This window comes from Prionailurus bengalensis, chromosome E3 (assembly GCF_016509475.1).
Source record: "Prionailurus bengalensis isolate Pbe53 chromosome E3, Fcat_Pben_1.1_paternal_pri, whole genome shotgun sequence".
NCBI classification, from domain to species: Eukaryota; Metazoa; Chordata; class Mammalia; order Carnivora; family Felidae; genus Prionailurus; species Prionailurus bengalensis.
Genome location: NC_057357.1, coordinates 19,756,671 through 19,775,659, shown reverse-complemented (window position 1 = coordinate 19,775,659; position 18,989 = coordinate 19,756,671). Strand labels below are relative to the sequence as shown.

General features: G+C 53.7%; 1 protein-coding gene across 1 annotated transcript in view; it reads right to left on the bottom strand.

Moving 5' to 3' along the window:
• Window positions 1-18,989, bottom strand: part of GSG1L (GSG1 like) — a 206,502-nt gene that overhangs the window by 72,973 nt on the left and 114,540 nt on the right. Inside the window, exon 3 of the mRNA XM_043560241.1 lies at window positions 3,104-3,256. Coding sequence (XP_043416176.1) covers window positions 3,104-3,256 — 153 coding nt within the window. The remainder of the gene's footprint in view (window positions 1-3,103; window positions 3,257-18,989) is intronic.

The window sequence follows — 18,989 nt, the reverse complement described above, 5'->3', positions numbered from 1 at the left end:
AGGTGTTGACCTTGGGCTGAAGACCCCTCGGCATAAGCTGGGCTGGCAGCATCAGAGGACTTGGTCACGGGGCTTGCACATTCCTTTCCCTCCCATCAGAGCCAACCCGAAGGCCACCCCCCTCCTCCGGGCCCCTCCCCACCCCTTACCCTGTTCTCAGGGGGCTCCGGAAAGGCCAGGGGCTCCAGGGCCACGCAGCCCTCTCTTGGTGTCCTGTTGCCCCCCCCCCCCCAACTTATCTTCTCCCAGGCGTGAATACAAAATCCTTTCTCTCCACCACTCGCTACTTCTGTCTCATGACGTCAGCTGGCTCACACATGCTTCTTAGTTACTGTTTTCCGAAGACTTAAAAGTCTTCTCCCTCCAGCCCAGTCACCCCTGCAGCTCGGATCCTATGAAAAGAGCACGGGGCTTTGAAGCCAGCAGGAGCTGGGTTTAATCCTGGCTCCATAACTGACCAGCTGTGTGACCCTGGGCAAGTCAATTAACCTCCCTGAGCCCTGTATTGTTTATGTGTCTGAAATTACTGAAGACAATCTTATTTTCTTCAGCAGTGGGCCTCTGGGGGCAGGCTTTTTGAGGGGTGAGAGCTTTGATGAGCCCTTTGAGGCAGGGGAAGGAGCCCCCACCTCCTACCCCAAGAGAGGTCTGCTTGAAGACTTGGGGATGGTTGCCTTGGGCCGCCCACCCACTTTTGTTCTGTGACCGGAATGAGCAGGTTGAGGGGGAGGGCTGGGTGCCCGGGATAAGGGGACTCTTCGATGCTTGCAGTGAGGAGAGGAAAGAAAAGGTGAAGCCGCTAACAAGAGAGAGGAGACTGGACACCCCACAGCACATCACACTCCACCTGCTCAGGTCGGAGCCACCGCCCCCACCACCTGCTTTTCCCACCTTCCCCATCTTGGGGGTCCGGGCCCATCCCGTCCCTGCCCAGATGCCGGCCACGGGACACAAGAGCAGGGGCTCTGGCCATCTGGACCTCTAGGTCCCTCCTGAGAATAGCGTCTCCGGATACACAAAATAAAATACGCGGGATTATAAAGCAAACCCCTTATATGGAAACCTAGTTAAGCGAAACGTTCAAACGAGTTCGTGGCATGGGAATATATGTGCTTCTTCGTTAACGCGCGAGGTTAACGAGATGCAGCAGAAGCTCTGGCATTATCACCCTTTTGAATGAAAACATTTCAGGGTATCTGCCCCAACGACAGCGCGATAGGAAAAACATAGGTGATTATTGGTGACTATGTCATAGCTACTGCCCCCTACAGGGTTCTGTTGCCTCCATTCACATTTGAGGGACAGCCTAAGTGTCCGTTACAAGTTAGACAACTACAGATGGAACTTCTTCCCCACCAGGCTCATGGACCCCCCGGACTGTGTGGATTCCAAACCAGGCAGCTGACCTGGGTTCTCTGTCTTCCGGGCCCACCCGGCTCTCCTGACTTCGCCTCCTAGATGGAGGGTGTGTGTGCCCGCGTCCCGCGTCCCCACTGCCCCCGCACCCGGGTGGGGCCTCATCTTTTCTCACCTCCGGGCCGGTCTCCTCACCTCCACCCTTGCTCTGCTCTGTCCACGCCGCAGCCCGAACCCTCACCCCCGAAATGCAAACCTGACATAATGCAAATGTTATCCCCCTCTGCTCTGGATTCTCAGCGCGGTCAGCTACATGGTAACATCTAAGGATCACTGCAAAGCACCAAGACCCTCACCCAGCTGTCCGATTTCATCTGTCAACTGTGCTCTCCCTACCCTGCCTTCCTGTCATTCTGAACTACTCAAGGTTTCCAGAATATGCCACCCTTGTCCATGCTGTTCCCTCTATCTGCACTGTCTTCCCCAAGCTGTCCGTCAAGCAAACTCTTCGGTTTTTTTCCAAGTCTCATGCCCCACCCCGCCCATCCCCACTCCACCCCCAAACAGGACACACAGGTCCAGAATCATCCGCGGCCCAAGAGCTGGGAACCAAAACCGACCCTTGGCGATGACGATCACTCTATTTCTCTTTTCTTTCTTTTGCTATGATCGTCAGATTTCCACATCCTGAGAACGCCAAGTCACGCGTGTTTTCATCTGCGGAGCGTGCTGTAATCTCTTGGATGCAGCTCTCGATCTTTGAGGGACCCCTCTGTTGTACACACATACTTCAGTTAGGGGGAGATTATGTCCCTTACCAAAAGGTGCCTCGTTTCGGTTTCATTAAATAGAGGCTTCTTCCAACGCATGAAGAATAGGATTAGATTTATAGAAATTCAATTTACACTTGGCTTTTTAGGAACAGATGTCTCGCACAGCCAAGCCACCACTCTATCTGTCAGGCTGCCTGAAGTTATGGTTTGGAGGCTCCTTCGACTCCTCTCTGGCACATTCCCTGCTTAACCCCTCGTGACCTGGATCTGCTGAACCAACTCTGGGCTCCTGGCCACCTAATCCAATGGCCTTTTCTTGGAGTCTTCTGTCTCTGGCTCCCTGAGTCATAATGTCCTGACCGTCCTGTTCCCCCAAAACCCCTGGCTCTGCGGCCTTTACGCACCGCCTCTGCCCACCCCACACTAGTAGCTGAGCTTCTAGATGTGTTTGCTCCCCTCCAGCTTCCACACGTGTGTCTCAAAGGCAAATAAGCCAAAGCAGATGAGTGACGTGCGGGCCACCCCAAAACGGGCCCCCCCTTTATGTCTCTGTGGAAGACACCATCATCCACTGATGCCAATGCACCACCTCCCTGTGCCCTGTCCCCCAAATACACTCCGCCACGAGGGCGTGGGGTGGTCATCCCTTGAATACACGTCAGGCTAACCCACCTCTCTCGCCCACACCTGTTAAACTCCACGGGCTCTGGAACGGTCCCTCCGTTAGGAAAGCCCCAGCCCTTATTGTTAGCACGGTACCTGGCACACGATATTCAACAACCACTGAATGAGCACGCGAGCGCGCAAATCCCCTTTTAAAACCGGAACGCGGAGGCTCAGAGCAGCGGAGTGATGGGCGCAAGGTCACCCGGTGGGAACAGCCAGGACTCGGCCCGGGGGCGGCTCCAGCACCCACGTTCCGCTCTGCCGGAGGTCCAGGGCTAGGCCCCACCGCCAGAGGCCCTCCGCCTTACCGGACAGCACCGTGAAGACAGCTGCGAAGGCGTTGAGCTTGAGCCCGTCGATGACATTGCTGGAGTGGAAGAGCTCGAGACACATGAGGCTGAAGCCGACCACCAGCAGGAGGATGTACAGCACCTCGGACACCACCGACAGCCACAGGACCCCTGCACGACAGAGGCAGACCGGCCGTGAGATGAGGGACGCCGCAGGGTGATCCTGCCCCGTGTACCTTCCACACCACGCCCCGCGGCGGGGGCCCGAATTGTTGGAGCAAGGGCCGCGGTTCCAGGGTGGGTCCCCGTGACACAGCTGATCACGGCCTCCCGTCCTCCGCACCAGGCCTGGCGCAGGTGCCCAAACCTAAGTTGGTGGAGGCCAGCGCCCGCCCCCTCCCCCACCCCGGTGACGCTCACTGGAGGGCAGTGGCGTGCGACCCCTCTGTGGGCCCGTTCAGACGGGAGGGAGGAACCTGCGTCCCGGTCACACTTTCTCTTCGCACCTGGTAGATGGCTGCGCCAGGGAGCCACCTGATGGCCAGGAGGGTACCCGCCTTAAGATGAAGCTGCCGCTGTAGTTGCTGAGCAGTGGTGACACCACTGGGCCAATCACCAGCCCCGAGGGCTTCCCCACCGTCGAAGCTTTCGGGGCCAAGTTCTCTGTCACCCGCAGCTAGGAGCGCACCCCTACATTTCTATCGGCCCTGTACCCTACTCCACTTTTTTTTCTAGAAACTGCTACTCCCGTGGCCACAGCTTCAACCTCGCGACTCTCCCCGGAACCCGCGGTGTCCTAAAGCGGCCCGGTCTTCCTGGGCAGAGCCGATTGGTCGGGTTTGATCACGTGGCCTAGATTTGGCCAATCAAAGTCCTGCCCTGTAGCAATCCGCGCGCTCGGGAGCACCGAAGCAGACAGCGAGGGGTTCAAATCGGGGTGTGAGCCTTTTTTTTTTTAAGTTGATTTATTTAAGTAATCTTATTTATTTTTAATGTTTATTTACTTTTGAGAGCGAGACAAAGCCGAACAGGGCAGGGGCAGAGAGAGAGAGAGGGGGAGACACAGAATGTGAAGCAGGCTCCCGGCTCTGAGCTGTCAGCACAGAGCCCCGCGTGGGGCTCAAACCCAAGAACCATGAGATCCTGACCTGAGCCCAAATCGGTGGCTCGATTGACTGAGCCACCCAGATGCCCCAGTCATCTTACTTGTTTAAAAAAAAAAAAAAAGATCAAGGTGGGGCTTGAACTCATCGGGGGGGGGGGGGGGTTGCAAGCTCTTCCAATTGGGCCAGCCAGGCGCCCTGAGAACCTGAGCCTGATGACAGCGTGAGTGCCTGGTTCCAGCTCTTCCTGAACGCCGGCTGCCCCTCTATCCTTTCAGTGGTTTGGCTGTTCAAATGTTTACATTCCCTGAGCCACCACAGCTCCCTCTCCCCCCCAGTTTTTTCCAAAATTCGGTTGCCATCGTTTGCCCCCCAGTTTAGGGGGCATTCTCTGTTTTTCCCACTTTATCCCTCCCTTCTGACTACAATCCTTTCCCTGGGGAGTCCCTTTCTTCTCCCAGTCTGTGCAATTCAATTGCAGCTGGCTCCACGATTGGGCACATGACTCCTGTGTAGCCAGCCAGAGCTTCATAACCCCTATGACTCTAGTCATTGGTTCAGGAGTGAACCTCTCTATGCCTCAGTTTCTTTACCTATACAACAAAGATAAAAATAACGCCTATTTCATACTACTGTCATGCCGTGAGGATGCATTTGCACAGCAATGAAAAGACCTTGTGGTTAGCATCTAGTGAGGGCTCAATCTGTGCGATAGTATCATTGTTGTATGGGCGGAACATGTCCCCGCCATGATCCCCTGGAAATGGAGCCCAGGAGTGCCTGAGGGAGGTCGAGGCAGGAGACAGAGTCAAGAGGGAGAAATACAATTGTGGGAGCAGATATCATTTCTGAGGAAAAGGGTGGCCAGTGGAAAATGTAACACCTCACATGACTTACCTTCCAAACCGCACTAATCAGTGAGCGAGGCCCCCCCTTTACAGAAGGGACTATGGACAAAGCCTGGCCAGTCAGAGATGGACATATGACCCAAGTCAGTTCAATGAGAGTCAGCCGCTGGACTTTTGCCGGACCTATTGGTGGAGAACATTCCTTTCTACTGGGTTTGAGCCTGGGGGGAGTGGAAGGATGAAACTGACTGAGTCACCAAGTGGCAAGGGCTTTCCTGAGAGCAGAGACAATGCCAAGGAAGGCAAAGCTGAGATAGAGGAAGATTGTGTCCTATGACGTTGTTTGAGCCCCTGGATCCAGCCGTGCCTGAAGCGTCCCATCATGTGTTCTTTCAATCACATGAACCAATGAATTCCTTGTCTTTGCCTAAGCTAGTTTGAGGTGGAATTTCTATCACTTACAACAGAGAGGCCTGATCTTCACCTTTTCTGTTCTCCAAACCTGTCAAACATGTCCTTCCTACATCTCAGCCTTTATAAGATTGTTCCTTCCACTGGGAATGTCCTAGGGACCTCCAGTATGTACTATTTGGTGAATGAAGCAAACAAACAGAAAATTCTCGGTCCTTATCTGCTCCCTGACAAAGAATCCAGATTCTGAAACACCCACTATCATTCCTAGCACAACGGGCTTTGAGAGCTGTGGAGAAATTCTTTTTTTCTCCCCCCCCCCCTTTTTTCCTTTGGCTACAAAAATATCACATCTCCTGGGCAATCCCTTGGATTTCTGTAAGAGAATGATGTGCTCCTGGCAGCCTGGATGTTGTTAAAACACCCCCTGGCTTGGCACACGCATAGTCTCCGAGGCCCTTCTCTGGCCCGAGGCCCACCGAGGCAGCAGGGAGGAAGGCAGGAGATGTGGGGCGAGCTGAGCCTCGCCAGGAGGGCGGCAGCTCCCGCGGAGGCCTGGCCTCCCTCCCAGCAGCCTTCACCTCCAGCTGCTGTTGGCCTGGTGGCTTGAGGAGGCCGCCCCTCACCACCGTGCTGCTTACTGATTCAGTGCCTCTCCCGAAGCACCCCTACTGTCCCGGGGGGGTGGGGTGGGGGGGTTGCTCTCATCTTTGCCCTCGTGGGCCCCAGGCCAGGCTTCCACCCCACTCCACCCCCTACCCCCGCCTCCCTTCCCAACAGTACCCAGCTCTGCTCTGTCAGATAGGCTGAGAGGTAAGGTTGGCGTCAGGGGCTGAGATGCTTAGAAAATAAGTAAGTTTAACCATGGAGAACCAGGCACTAGCATCCCCAATGCCTGGCTAGGGTTACTTAGGCTTCTTACTCTCTCCAGATTGATTTCCCTGCCCTGCCTCACCCCAGTTTCCCTACTACTCTCCCCCAGGGGCACTTCCTTTATAAACGCCTTGAACGTGAATCCTCACCTCGGTGTCTGCTTCTAGGAAATCTGATCTCAGACGCTAGCATTCACATGTGTTCTTTCCCCCATCCTCCTAAAACCTGGCGAGGTAGTTTGAGCCTGATACTGTTTGAGCCCCTGGATCCAGCCGTGCCTGAAGCATCCCATCATGTGTTCTTTCAATCACATGAACCAATGAATTCCTTGTCTTTGCCTAAGCTGGTTTGAGGTGGAATTTCTATCACTTACAACAGAGAGGCCTGATCTTCACCTTTTCTGTTCTCCAACCCTGTCAAACACGTCCTTCCCACATCTCTGCCTTTATAAGATTGTTCCCTCCACTGGGAATGTCCTAGGGACATCCAATATATACTGTTTAGTGAATGAAGCAAACAAACAGAAAATTCTCGGAAAATTCTCATCTTTTACAGAGGAGTAAACTTAGGTTCGGAGGGACTCAGCAACTAGTCTACACAGCCAGATAGTGGTACAGTCTGGGTTCAAACCCAGGCCTCTCTGACTCCAGGATTCATCATGGCTGTAAGCTGGCAGGCTAGAGTAGCCACCTTGAAATCATATCATTCCCCGCTCTTGGGCTGGTCAGAGGGGCCCGTCTGGGTCTGAGGGCACGGGGTTCCCTGGCCATGGCTCTTATCTACATGCTCTCCAGCATCCCAAACAATTCCTGAGCCAGAGTTCCTGCAAGGGGGTGGCCACTGAGTGGGATGGGGGAGAGAGTGGATTTCAGTCCTCAGCGATCCGGAGGCCAGCTGGCCACCAGATGTCGGGGGAAGGAGGTCTCAAGGAAGAGCAGACAGGTCTTGAGGATACCAGAAGCCAGGCCGTGGAAGGTGGGCTTGGCCCATGCTGCTGAGGCAAGTGGGGACCTACGGGTCTTAGCAAGGAAAGGACACCTGTCAGGAGGCCCTCTCTAGAAGGATGGGGGGGGGGTCTGCCATGGCAACATTGGGGGTGAGGACAAGTGGAAAACCTGATAACTCCTGACGCACGGGCTCTGTGGGCTCTGACCATGGTGGGGCCACGTGTCCCGCCTGGGCAGCTGAGCAGATGTGATGCTTTTCACGGAGAATGAGGTAACGCTAAGGCAGGCAGGCAATGAGCTTCCACATCCACTGCAGGACCTCCAACGGGATGTCCAGGGGGTAGCTGGAGCTCAGGCGGAGGGGTGCGGACCTTGGCAAATCACGGGTACGCAATAAATGTCTACTCTGATTGCCAAAGAGACAGTAGCCCGAGAGCGGTTGACATGCTCGTGCAAAGTATGTGGAGCAAGAGAGAAAAGGCGGGGAGGTTGATCCACGGGAACACGAATACTCAAGAGGAGGGGCAGGGCAGAGAGCCGTGAAGGCGACAAACACCATGGGAGCCCAGCGGCCCCTGCCCCAACACTTCTGTGCACATTGCCACCTGCCAGCACGCGGACCGCTCTGCTCCAGTGCCTGCCCACCCTCCACCCGTCACCCGCCTGCTGGACTAGGGGGTTGACATCTCCGTCCTCCCCCAGCTGCAACCCCCCAACGGACGCCTGATGTGAGCTGCTAAGTACCCCAAGTGAGTTAACCCTGGGGGGTGCCATCTCCCCGTCTGTGTTTCCCCCCCCAGGGGAGAGGTGGCGTTACACTAACCACAACACTGAATTGTCTGAGTCAAAAAGTGAAAAAGCTACTCACTTCTCTGTTATTTTTATAAATCCTATCACCACGATCAAAAGAGCCTCTGTTTGGTGCTAATGTGTCCTTAACACCTTTCTACCACTTGTTAATTATTTAAAACTGGGAGAGGGCTCACAGAATCTTCAGCAGGTCCCAGGCAGACTTGAAGGACATTTTGACAATTTCCTTCAGCCCCGCTCCTCTCCCGCCCTCCCCCAGCCACTGCTCTCCGCCCTTCTGTGCCCGGCTCGGGGCCTCAGGGGCCTGACTCCTTGGGACTGCACCCCCAGACTCCCCAGCCCTCTGGCTGAGCAATGAGGAGGACCAGCTAGAGATCAGAGGGTGGGAGGAGGAAGGTCTGATTGTTTTCTCTCTGCCCTGCTCCCTGTCTGGAGCCCCTTCTCTGGCAGAGGCTCCCAAGTTTGTGGGATCCAAGCATCTGCGGCTTTCACACTGTTCCCACCCTTTCTCCTCCCCCCGCCAAGGCTGGTGCTAACAGCTCCCCTCTGTTGCCAGCTTTTGGGGGCCTCAGATGCTCTTAGCCCTTCCCGTGCCTCTATGCGGACTTTTTCATTAAAGCGCCTTCGTTTGAACTATCTGGGGGATTCTGATTCCTGCAGGGGCCCTCCCTTACACATCGCGTTTTACGGCAAGGGGTCCAATTAGAGCAGCGATCTAAGCCCGCATTCTCCGTGTGACCCCCAACCTGTAGCAGGCACACAGGAACACGGGATGCTAACCCTTGGGCCTCCAGAGCCATGTATGTTGTAACGAGCTCTCCAGGTGACGCTGACGCACCCTCAAGCACAAGCACCACTGATCCAAAGTTCCCTTCCGAATGTTTGTACAAGAAAGCGAGTCGACTTCAGAAAAAGACGGAGCCCGTGCCAGCCGGCAGATGTTGGCGTCTGGCACACAGAGAGAGAAGGTAGAACCCGAATGACAAAACATTGGGACCGCCACACAGGGCCTGGCTGGCAATCGGTGCTCGTCACGATTCGTGTTATGGAGGCACACGCGTGTGACTAAAGGAAGTCAGAAAGGACAGTGGGCGGGCAGCCTCTGGCCGGGACGGTGGGGTCTTGCCTGGGTGACGCCCGGAAAGCCTCGGTAATCACACAGATGATTGTGTCGGGTCTCTGAAACTTGGCACGCAAGGCTCGATTTGCAGCTGAGAACCGGTGACCTCCCGGGGCAAAAGAAATGAAATGGCTTCTCATCAGGGACAGGGCCCGTGGGGTGACAGCTAATCCCGTTAGCTGCACTTTCTGCCTTTTTAAAAAACAGCTTCATAACATCAACCCTGACCCTCCATTGATGGAATTGATGGGTTTGCAAGAACAAATTCCCTTTCGCCCCAGTCCCTCCCTTGCCAAGATAGTTTCCAGGGCCCGTCTGGCTGAGTGGGAAATCACGGGTGGGAACCGTGTCTTGCATCTACAGCCTTGGCCAGAGGCCTCATCCGACTCTGTCCCTCGGTTTCCTCACTTGAGAAATGGGCATGACAGGCTTGTCCTGAGCATGAAGTGAGACACTATCTATAAATCGCGCAAGCCTGACACTTGGGAAGTATTCAAAAGAGCTGAGTGTTACCGTCGCTTCCCGCTAAGTATAATTATGGGCGATTAGAATAATTATAAGTGGGGGCGGGGCAACAAGTGTGAAGATCACGGCCCCGGGCTGGGCCCCCTGGGTTGATCCCTGGCTCTGCCAGGCACTGCCTGGGACGCTTGGGCAAGTGACGTGCTCCCACTGAACCGGTTTTCTCGTCGGAAAATCGGGGATAGATATAGCACCCAGTTTGCAGGCAACGTGAGGACAAAGCGAGTAAATTGATGAGCAAAGTGCTTAGGGCAGTGCCTGGCGCACAGCAGGTGTTATATAAGCGTGAGCTGTTACTATTATTGTCATCGTCATTGTTAGTCCCGTAGGATGTGACCAAGGAGTAGGCAGCCTAGAACCGGCACATCTCAGTCACTGGACAAATAAAACCCTTCTGGGGAGCAGAGGGGAATTGTTGCAAAATCAGATGAAATCCCAAGGCACCACGGCCTTTCAAGAGAAAACATTCCCCCCCCCCCCCCGCCCAAATCCATCAGTCTAATATGTCAAATCAATAAGGTATGGCGCAGTGGCTGCTGGCTCTGGGCTCGGCGACACGCCCCCTGAGACCCAGCACGTGAAATCATGTAAATGACGCAGGCCAGGACCTCTGAGGCTGCAAACGGCTTCATGACAGCTGCTGTTTGTGAAATGTCAATACGCTCAGGCTCTGGGATGCTCAGGGGCTGGGAGGAGAGGGCCAGAGGCCTCGGGACAGACTCCAGGGGTCGCTGAGCCCTCCATCTGCCGATGAGAAGTTAGCCTGGTGAGGACTTAGGACATGCCCATGTCACAAAGCAGGTTGAGGGCAGATTGGGGGCAGCGGTGGTGGTGGTGGCAGGCGGTGGGGGGCTTCCACCTGCCAGGCTGCTTGCTGCTGTGAGACTGGGAAGCAGGGTGACCCTCTGAGAGGTGCAGGGAATGAGGTTTGGGGGAGGGGCATGGAAAGGGGCTTCCCCGAAGAAGAGCGGCCGCAAAAGACCACAGGAAGGTGACTGCACCGCGTGTCAGCAGCCCTGAGTTCCAGCCGGCGCCGTGGGGCCTTCCGAAGGTGCCTCTGCGGGCCTCAGTTTCCCTCCCGGTGAAACAAGTGGATGCTCCAACAAGCTGCCAACAGGCCGAATCCAGCCCACAAAAATGTCTTGTTTGGCCCACACAGTATTTTAAAAATATCTGAATTCATTATCAACATTTAAAAATAGGAGCCTTCACATAAAATTTCATCCAGGTTTCTGGATTCGCTTGCAAGACGGGTGCATACAGCCGTGCCGGACCCGCATCCTCATACAAGGGCTGCGGGGCTGAGCTGGGGCTGCTCCCCCTCAAACAGGACACGTACTTCTGAGTCAGCACAGACCCTCCGCAGTGCCCATCACCCTTGGCTCCCGTCTAGCTCTCTTGAGCCTTTGAGTTTACAGCCCCCCGTGCAACGAGGTCTAAAGCCATTTCCGGCCCTGACGCTCTGCAGCGAAGCAACATTTTAAGACCCTGCACGGTCCTCGCTGATATATCTCCACGTAGGAGTGAACTATCCAGCAAAGCCTCAGCTGTCCCCTTGCTCAGGGACAGGGGAAGTTCCAGCAAATACCACGCCACCCCACACATGAAGGTGCCAATTTTCAAAGAGTTAGATTAAAAGGAGAGACAATTCAGCTCTAAAAATATGCCCACATTGTTACACGGGACTCAAGAGCACAGATCTGAGAGCTGTTCCCGAGAGTCATCTTGTCCGCCCCAGCCCACATCCTTTCCACGAAGGCCTGAGAAGGCTAGTGAGTTGCCAAAGTCACGACACTGGGAATCTTCCTTCGATGAGTCAGACAGAACCTTTCAGGTTTGGACCGGAGGTCAGGGTGACCATCCTCAGCGGCCGCTCTCAGAAGATGTGCAAAAATGTTGGGTAACACAGAGTTTGGGAAGAGAATGCCATTCAAATGCCAACCGGGGTGATGCTCTGGAAACACGGAGCCTGGGGGGGGGGGGACTGTTTTCTGCATCAGCCCCTGCAGCCCCTGGGAGCCTGTGATAAACGAGGATTCTCAGACCCCACCCAGACCTACTGACTCAAGGCGTGTGCATTTTCACCAGATCCGCAGCCGTCCACGTGTGAGGAAAGCACTGCTCTAGAAGACGAAGTTCAAAAAAAAAAAAAAAGATGAAGTTCAAATGCGCCAACGCGGAATTCAGTGCCCTTGACGCGTGGGTCCTAATCAGCCCCTCCCACCTCTAACCCCTCAGCCCGGCTGCCTGCTGAACATTCCACGCCCTCCCGTGCCTCAGGCACGGGCCCGGCCCTCAAAGTGTTGTCCTCTCCTGGGGTCAGCTGAATAATGGCCTGCAAAGATACCCCCATCCGAATTTCCCCAACCTGTGACTATGTTATCTTACACGGACAGAAGGGACTTTGCAGATGTGATTATGATCTTGAGATGGGGACATTAGCCTGGATTGATTTGGGCCTCCCTAAGGTTCATTTGGAATTCTGACCTCCAGTCATTAGGTTTGTGCTAATTTGTCACACAACAGCGATGGGAAACTAATACACCTTCTTTCTTCATATAAGGTCACCTCCTCTGAGAAGCCTTCTCTGACCACCCCAGCCTCTGCTGTGACCCCCAGACAGACCTCTGCAAAGAAGGCAATCTCTCCACCACTTCCAGGTTGATGCCTTGCTGGGGGGGGGGGGGGGGGGGGGGAAGGAGCCTGGACTTGAGGGTCCTGGATTTGAGCTTGGGCGTTTATCTAACCTCCCTGAGCTTCAGTCTCTTTGGCTAAAAAATGGAATCAATGCTACGACCAATCGTAAGACGTTTTCTGGACAAGTTAAATGAGACCATGGCTGCAAAGCCTCCTGGTCTGGTTTCTGGTACCCCGTAGGTCCTCAGTAAGTGTGGGTGTATCAGGCTGACAAGCTGGGCCCAGAGAAATGAGCCCTTCTCCTCTGAGCTCACAAGTGGACAAATTATCACTGGAAGGGTTTCTGACAATGCCTTGTTGCCCCCAGAGTTCTGCAAGGCTCTAGTCCCCGTCAATTTAAAAATGACTCTGGCAGACATGCCCTTTAGAAACTGCTCTGTTGGAATCCAGGGACGGTCACTGAGCATTTGAGATGTGTCATGCTGACCTTGGCCTTCAGCATCAGACTGCAATGAGTTTTTCTTTCTCTTTAGAGTCCAGGAGCCAGCCTTGAAAATAAGGTCCGACCCACATGGGCTGGGGCCTGGGGAGGAGGCTGGTAGGGGGAATGTCGTGGGTAAAGCTTGGAAGGCTGAGGTTGGGGTCTGGCCCCCAGCCCCCCGCTGGCCCCCCGTCGTCTTGGCCAAACGCTCTCACCTCTCTGGGCCTCCCCTTCTCCCCAAACGGGGCTGCTGTGCAGGCAAAGGAAGTGGAACAGGTTAAGTCAGAAGTTGCAGACTGGCCTAAAAACAAGTTTCTGAGATTTTGTTGGTTTTTTTTGGGGGGGGGGGTTTGTTGTTGTTTTCTCTCTCTCTGTCTGCCTCTGTGTGTCTCTTCCTCTCTTGGTATACGAGGTATTTTTTTTAATTTTGAATTAGATGCCACCATTTAAAAATGGGAACACCGGGGCGCCTGGGTGGCTCAGTCGGTTAAGCGTCCGACTTCGGCTCAGGTCATGATCTCATGGCTCGCGAGTTCGAGTCCCACACAGCTGTCTGTGCTGACAGCTCAGAGCCTGGAGCCTGCTTCGGATTCTGTGTCTCCCTCTCTCTCTGCCCCTCCCCTGCTCATGCTCGTGCTCTGTCTCAAAAATAAATAAAAACATTTAAAAAAAAAAAAAAAGAACACCTCTATGGACATAAAGTGGGGCTGGTCCCTGCGGAGGGGAGGAAAGAAGAGAAACACTTCTCTGCTGTGGGGTGGTGGTGTGCCCAGGGCTTAAGGCATGGCCTGGGAGCCAGACCGCCCAGGCAAGCCCCAGCTGTGCTGCTGACTTGCTGTGTGACCTTGGGCAAGTTACGTCACCTCTCTGAGCCGCAGTCTCCCCAGTGGCCTCAGAGAGCGGTTGTGAGAATCAAACGGGGCATGGAAAGAGGCATAACCAAGGCTTAGCTCATGGCGGGCCCCAACGCACACTAGCTGTCCCCATTCAATAGATGAGAACATTGAGGCTTGGAAAGCAGCGGAAAAAACTCATCTGGCTCAAGCCTGACAAAGCCAGGCTGAGCGGGTGGTGGGGAGATACTATCGACTGGATTATCTGGATTCATTATTTGCCCAGGACCCCAAGATGACGTGTGCTCTAGCCCTTTGTCCTTGCCTCCCTGCGGCCCCCTTGCTGAATCCGGGGTCCACTATGGCCGTGGGGGCATCCGACTTGCCCTCCATGATCCTGACCTCTAGAAAAAGTGTCCCTTCTCCCTTAACTCACGTGAAAAGTAGCACTTGCTGCAGCAGACACATTTCCTAAACCCAGACTCTGGGGCGCCTGGGTGGCTTGGTTGGCTAAGCGTCCAATTTCGGCTCAGGTCATGATCTCACGGTCCGTGAGTTCGAGCCCCGCGTCGGGTTCTGTGCTGACAGCTCAGAGCCTGGAGCCTGTTTCAGATTCTGTGTCTCCCTCTCTCTCTGCTCCTCCCCTGTTCATGCTCTGTCTCTCTCCGTCTCAAAAATAAATAAACGTTAAAAAAAAATTTTAAAAAAAAGTAATGTTACTCTAAACCCAGACTCTGTGTCAGGTACTATGGGGGATGCAGAGGAGAGCAGGACTCGGATCCGGCCCTCTGGGAACCCCAAACGTAACCTGAGGGGTGAGACACGGCCAATAATGACCATCTTATACATCCCCCAGACAATGCCAAGCGCCGTGCTGGGCCCTTGGCACATAGAAACTCATCTCATCCCCGCAACACCTCATGACCTAGGTGCCATTATTACCTCCAAGTTATGGAGGGGAAACCGAGGCACACAGAGGTTAATTGCCCAGCCCAGGTGATGGAGCTGGGAGTCAGAGCTCAGCCAGCCTGGCTCCCCACTCCCTGCTCAACAAGCCCAGCTGGCCTCAAAGTCCTACGCGCCAGTGGAAGAAAGGGCACGGGCTGGTGCCCCTGGGTGGCCTGGCTGGTTCCTTCCAACGAGCATTCGAGATAGGTGCTATCTTCCAGGTAAGGACACGGAGGCACAGAGGAGGAAAGCAATTTGCCCAAGATCCCTCGGCATTGGCAAAGGGAGTCAGGAGAGGCATCCGGCTCTGCCTGGGCCCCCCCCCCCCCCCAGCTCTCTGCAGGCGTTCTGTACCTTTTCTGGGCCGCGGACCCCTGTGGCATCTGACAAAACCCAAGGACTCTTTCTCTGAATAACATTTTTAAATGCATAAAACAAACACACACAGAATTGCAAAGCAAGCTAATTATTTGGAGACGGAGTTATCAGGGCAAGTTTTTAAAAAGTCAGATGTAGGATATTAAGCTACACGCCTCTTTATTAATGCATGAAATAACAAGATCTAATAACTCCCACGACTTCGAAGCAGCGGGGAGAAAGGGGTCTTTTCAAGATCCCTACACGCCCTGTAATGTGCTGTGAAAATTCTGTGACTCCAGCTGGCGACAAAGCCCCAGGTGTGGCTAGGAGGGAAACGCAGACTGCCAGTTAGAGGCTGGGAGAGGAGAGACGTAGTATTTTGCCACCTGAACTCTTGCGGCCCCTTGAGTTCTGTCTGCTGACCCCTTGGTTAATTTCCACGTGAAGACCCTGAACCTGAAGCAGTGGTTCTCAAATCTGTTACGTGCTGGTTAAAATGCACATTCCCAGGCTGCCCCCCACCCCCCCCAGTAGCTGATGCCGCAGATGAGGGCAGAGGCTGGGATCCACCCGTTGGACAAGGGGCTCTGGGTCGCTCTGCTGCCTGAGCCATATTCGGAGAAAAAGGGATCTTTCAAAAATGTAAATGCCATTAATATTTCTTGAAATCTGGGCGCGTGATACCTCCGGCTTTGTTCCTCTTCCTCAAGGTTGCTTTGGCCACTCGGGGTCTTTTGTGGTTCCATCCAAATTTGGGGATTCTTTGTTCTAGTGCTGTGAAAAATGCTGTTGGTATTTTGATAGGGATTGCGTGAAATCTGTAGATTGCTCCGGGCAGTATGGACATTTTAACAGTATTGGTTCTTCCAATCACGATCATGGAATATCTTCGCGTTCGTTTGGGCCATCTTCGATTTCTTTCATCTTATTGTTTTCAGAGTACAGCTCTCTCACCTCCTTGGTTAAGTTTTTTCCTAGGTATTTTATCCTTTTCGGGGCAATTATAAATGGGATTGTTTCCTTAAGGTCTCTTTCTGCTACTTTATTATTAATGTATAGAAATGCAACAGATTTCTGTATGCTGATTTTCTGTCCTGCAACTGTACTGAATTTATTTATCAGTTCTAGTAGTCTCTTGGTGGAGTCTTCAGGGTTCTCTATATAGAGTATCACGCCGTCCGCAGATGGTGAAAGTTTTACTTCTCCCTTCCCAATTTGGATGCCTTTTATTTTCTTTCTTTTTCTTGTCTGATTGCTGTGGCTAGGACTTCAGTACTGTGCAGAATAAGTCTCTCCCTTGTTGTAACCTTCTGGAGATTCCCCACTGCACTTTAAATAAATGCCAACTTCCTGCCTGGCTTTCAAGGCCCTACCAGGTTATCAAGCCACTGCACACCCTTTGAGGTCTCCTTACCCACCAGACTCCAGCCACCTCAGGGCCTTTGCACTTGCTGTGCCCTCTGTCCAGAATGCTCATTCCCCCAGCATTGCTTGGCTGACTGCTTCCCAGCTCAGATGTCACTGACCGCTCCATCTAAAGTAGCCACCACCAACACACACACCACTTTCTACCCTTTCCTCTTTTACTTTTCCTTATTTGAAGTGGTGTTATCTGTCAGTTTACTTATGTGTGGTCTGCTCCCCCCTCCGTAATGAGAGCCCGCTGCGGGCAGAGATTTCGTCTGGCACGTTCAGTGCTGTCTCTGAGAGCAGGAGGCACCCAGTAAGTATTTGTTAAGCCAACGAACAAAGAAATGACAGTGGTGCCTGGGTGGCTCAGCTGGTTAAGCGGCCGACTTCGGCTCGGGTCATGATCTCGCGGTTCCTGAGTTCAAGCCCCGCGTGGGGCTCCGTGCGGACAGCTCGGGGCCCGGAGCCCGCTTCGGACTCTGTGTCTCCCTCTCGCTCTGCCCCTCCCCGTGTGTGCTCTGTCTCTGTTTCAAAAATAAAGAAACATTAAAAAAGAGAAGAAGAAGAGAAGAAATGACACAAGGACGAAGAAGTGGCCAGACTACTTCAGCAGCAAAGTTAAGGGGAGAAAGTAATCCCAAAAGGAGGAGTCGCTGTTGTGAATACCACCCAAAGGTCAAGGGGAATGAGGAGGGGGAGGAGAAAAGTCCGCAGGCTTTGGAGATTCGGGCCCTTCTTACGACATGTGTGGAGAGGGAGACAGATTCTTCAGAGGCCGATGCCAAGGGGAATCTGACTTCAGTGGCTGGCTGGGGGCTTCAGCTGCCGAGACTCCCTCCCGGGGGCTGTGGAGGGACAGTGGCCTCAAAGCTGGAATTGGCCGGGGGATCAATTCTTGCAGAGCAAGCCAGGGATCTGGGGCTCAGCACACAGAATGCTGCACCCACCCTCCTCCCCACACTCCCATGTTTGGACGTCCAGCCCTCAGGAGGGCCCCAGCCAAGACAGAGACCCTCTGGGGCCTCCATGAAACCATTCTGAGTAGGCGTGACAGCTGGCTCAGCCTTCACCCGCCTGTTGGGGTCAGCAGCCACCCGTGCAATGCCTTTAAGTCCCCCACACCTCCCGGCCTCATCGCCTACCCTCCTGCCCCTTGCTCACTTCCTTCTAGTCTTATTGGCCTCCTTGGTGTTTTCAAACGCTCCAGGCACACTCTTGCCCCAGGGCCTTTGCAGTGGCCATTCCCCCCTGCCTAAAACGCTCTTCCCCTAGATCTCCCTCCCCTCCTCTAAGTTTGGCTCAAATGTTGTTTCTTAATGATGTCCTCCTTGACCTCCCTACGCCAAATTGCCAACACCTCTCCCCCGTACTCCCGAGTTCCCTTCCCTTTTAATTTTTTCCCTGGCATTTATCATCATTCGGCAGCCAAAATGATCTTTCTAGAATGTAAATCAAATCTCCTTCCTTTAAGCCCTTCAGTGCTCCAGTGGTTTCCCATCACACTCAAGTCCCCACCCACCTGTCCAGCCTTTTCCCTCCACAAACATACAAAACTCATTCCCACCTCAGGGCCTTTGCACATGCTTTTCCCACCTTTGCGAGAAACATGGGAATGAGAAATCTCTTACTTTTCCTCCCCTAAGTAAAGGCACAGTCCCAATAATAAATGGGAACTGACACTCTGCTTCCATGTCAGGAAGACGACCAGACCTGATGACAAGTGCAGCGACCTGGACCAACCCCTTTATCCCCAGGATAAAGGAAGAGGCTGGAGCCAAACGGCAGCTCCCAACCGGTGGAAGCATGTGCCCAGGGTTGCTAGATCTTGCAACTTTTCAAGAGAGGCCAGAAATCCTGATTTTTGTGTGAAATCTCCACATTTTGAATCATCAGTGATGCATTCTGACACTTTCAAACATCAGGGGCGCCTGGGTGGCTTAGTCAGTTGAGCATCCGACTCACGATCATGACTCTCAGGTCATGATCCCGGGATCATGGGATCGAGCCCCGCATTGGGCTCCACACTGAGTGTGGAGGCTGCTTGGGATTCTCTCTCTCTCTCTCTCTCTCTCTCTCTCTCCCTCTCTCTCCCTCTCCTTCTCTCCCCCACTCTCTCTCTCTCTCTCTCTAAAATAAACTTAAAAAATATATTTTTTTTAATTTAGAAAAAGCATCATGTGAGTCAACTAAACACAGCTGAGCAGTGCCAGGGCCCTAGGACACCTGTGCCCAGCCCTTCACAGAACCCAGACACCCAATCATAATTGAGTTCACCCCGCTTCGTTTTTCAGATGGTAAAAATTCATCCCAGGGAGGACGCCAGAACTGAAAGAGGTCACACAGCTTCTGCGACACGGGGGGGCTCCCACCCAGGACTTCTTAGCGACAGACATGTAACTCCCACTGTGCACCCGGCTGGACCCACAAATTGGAAAATGCTGTACAAGTTCACGTCAGCATCTACAAGGCATGGCCAGAATAAGGGGAAAAAAAAAAAAAACGTTTGTGGGCAGCAACCTTTTAGGGCTTAACCCCGAGGGTGCACGCAGGGCTATTGTAGCACAGAGACTAGACTTCTTTCTGAGCAGGATATTCATCTTG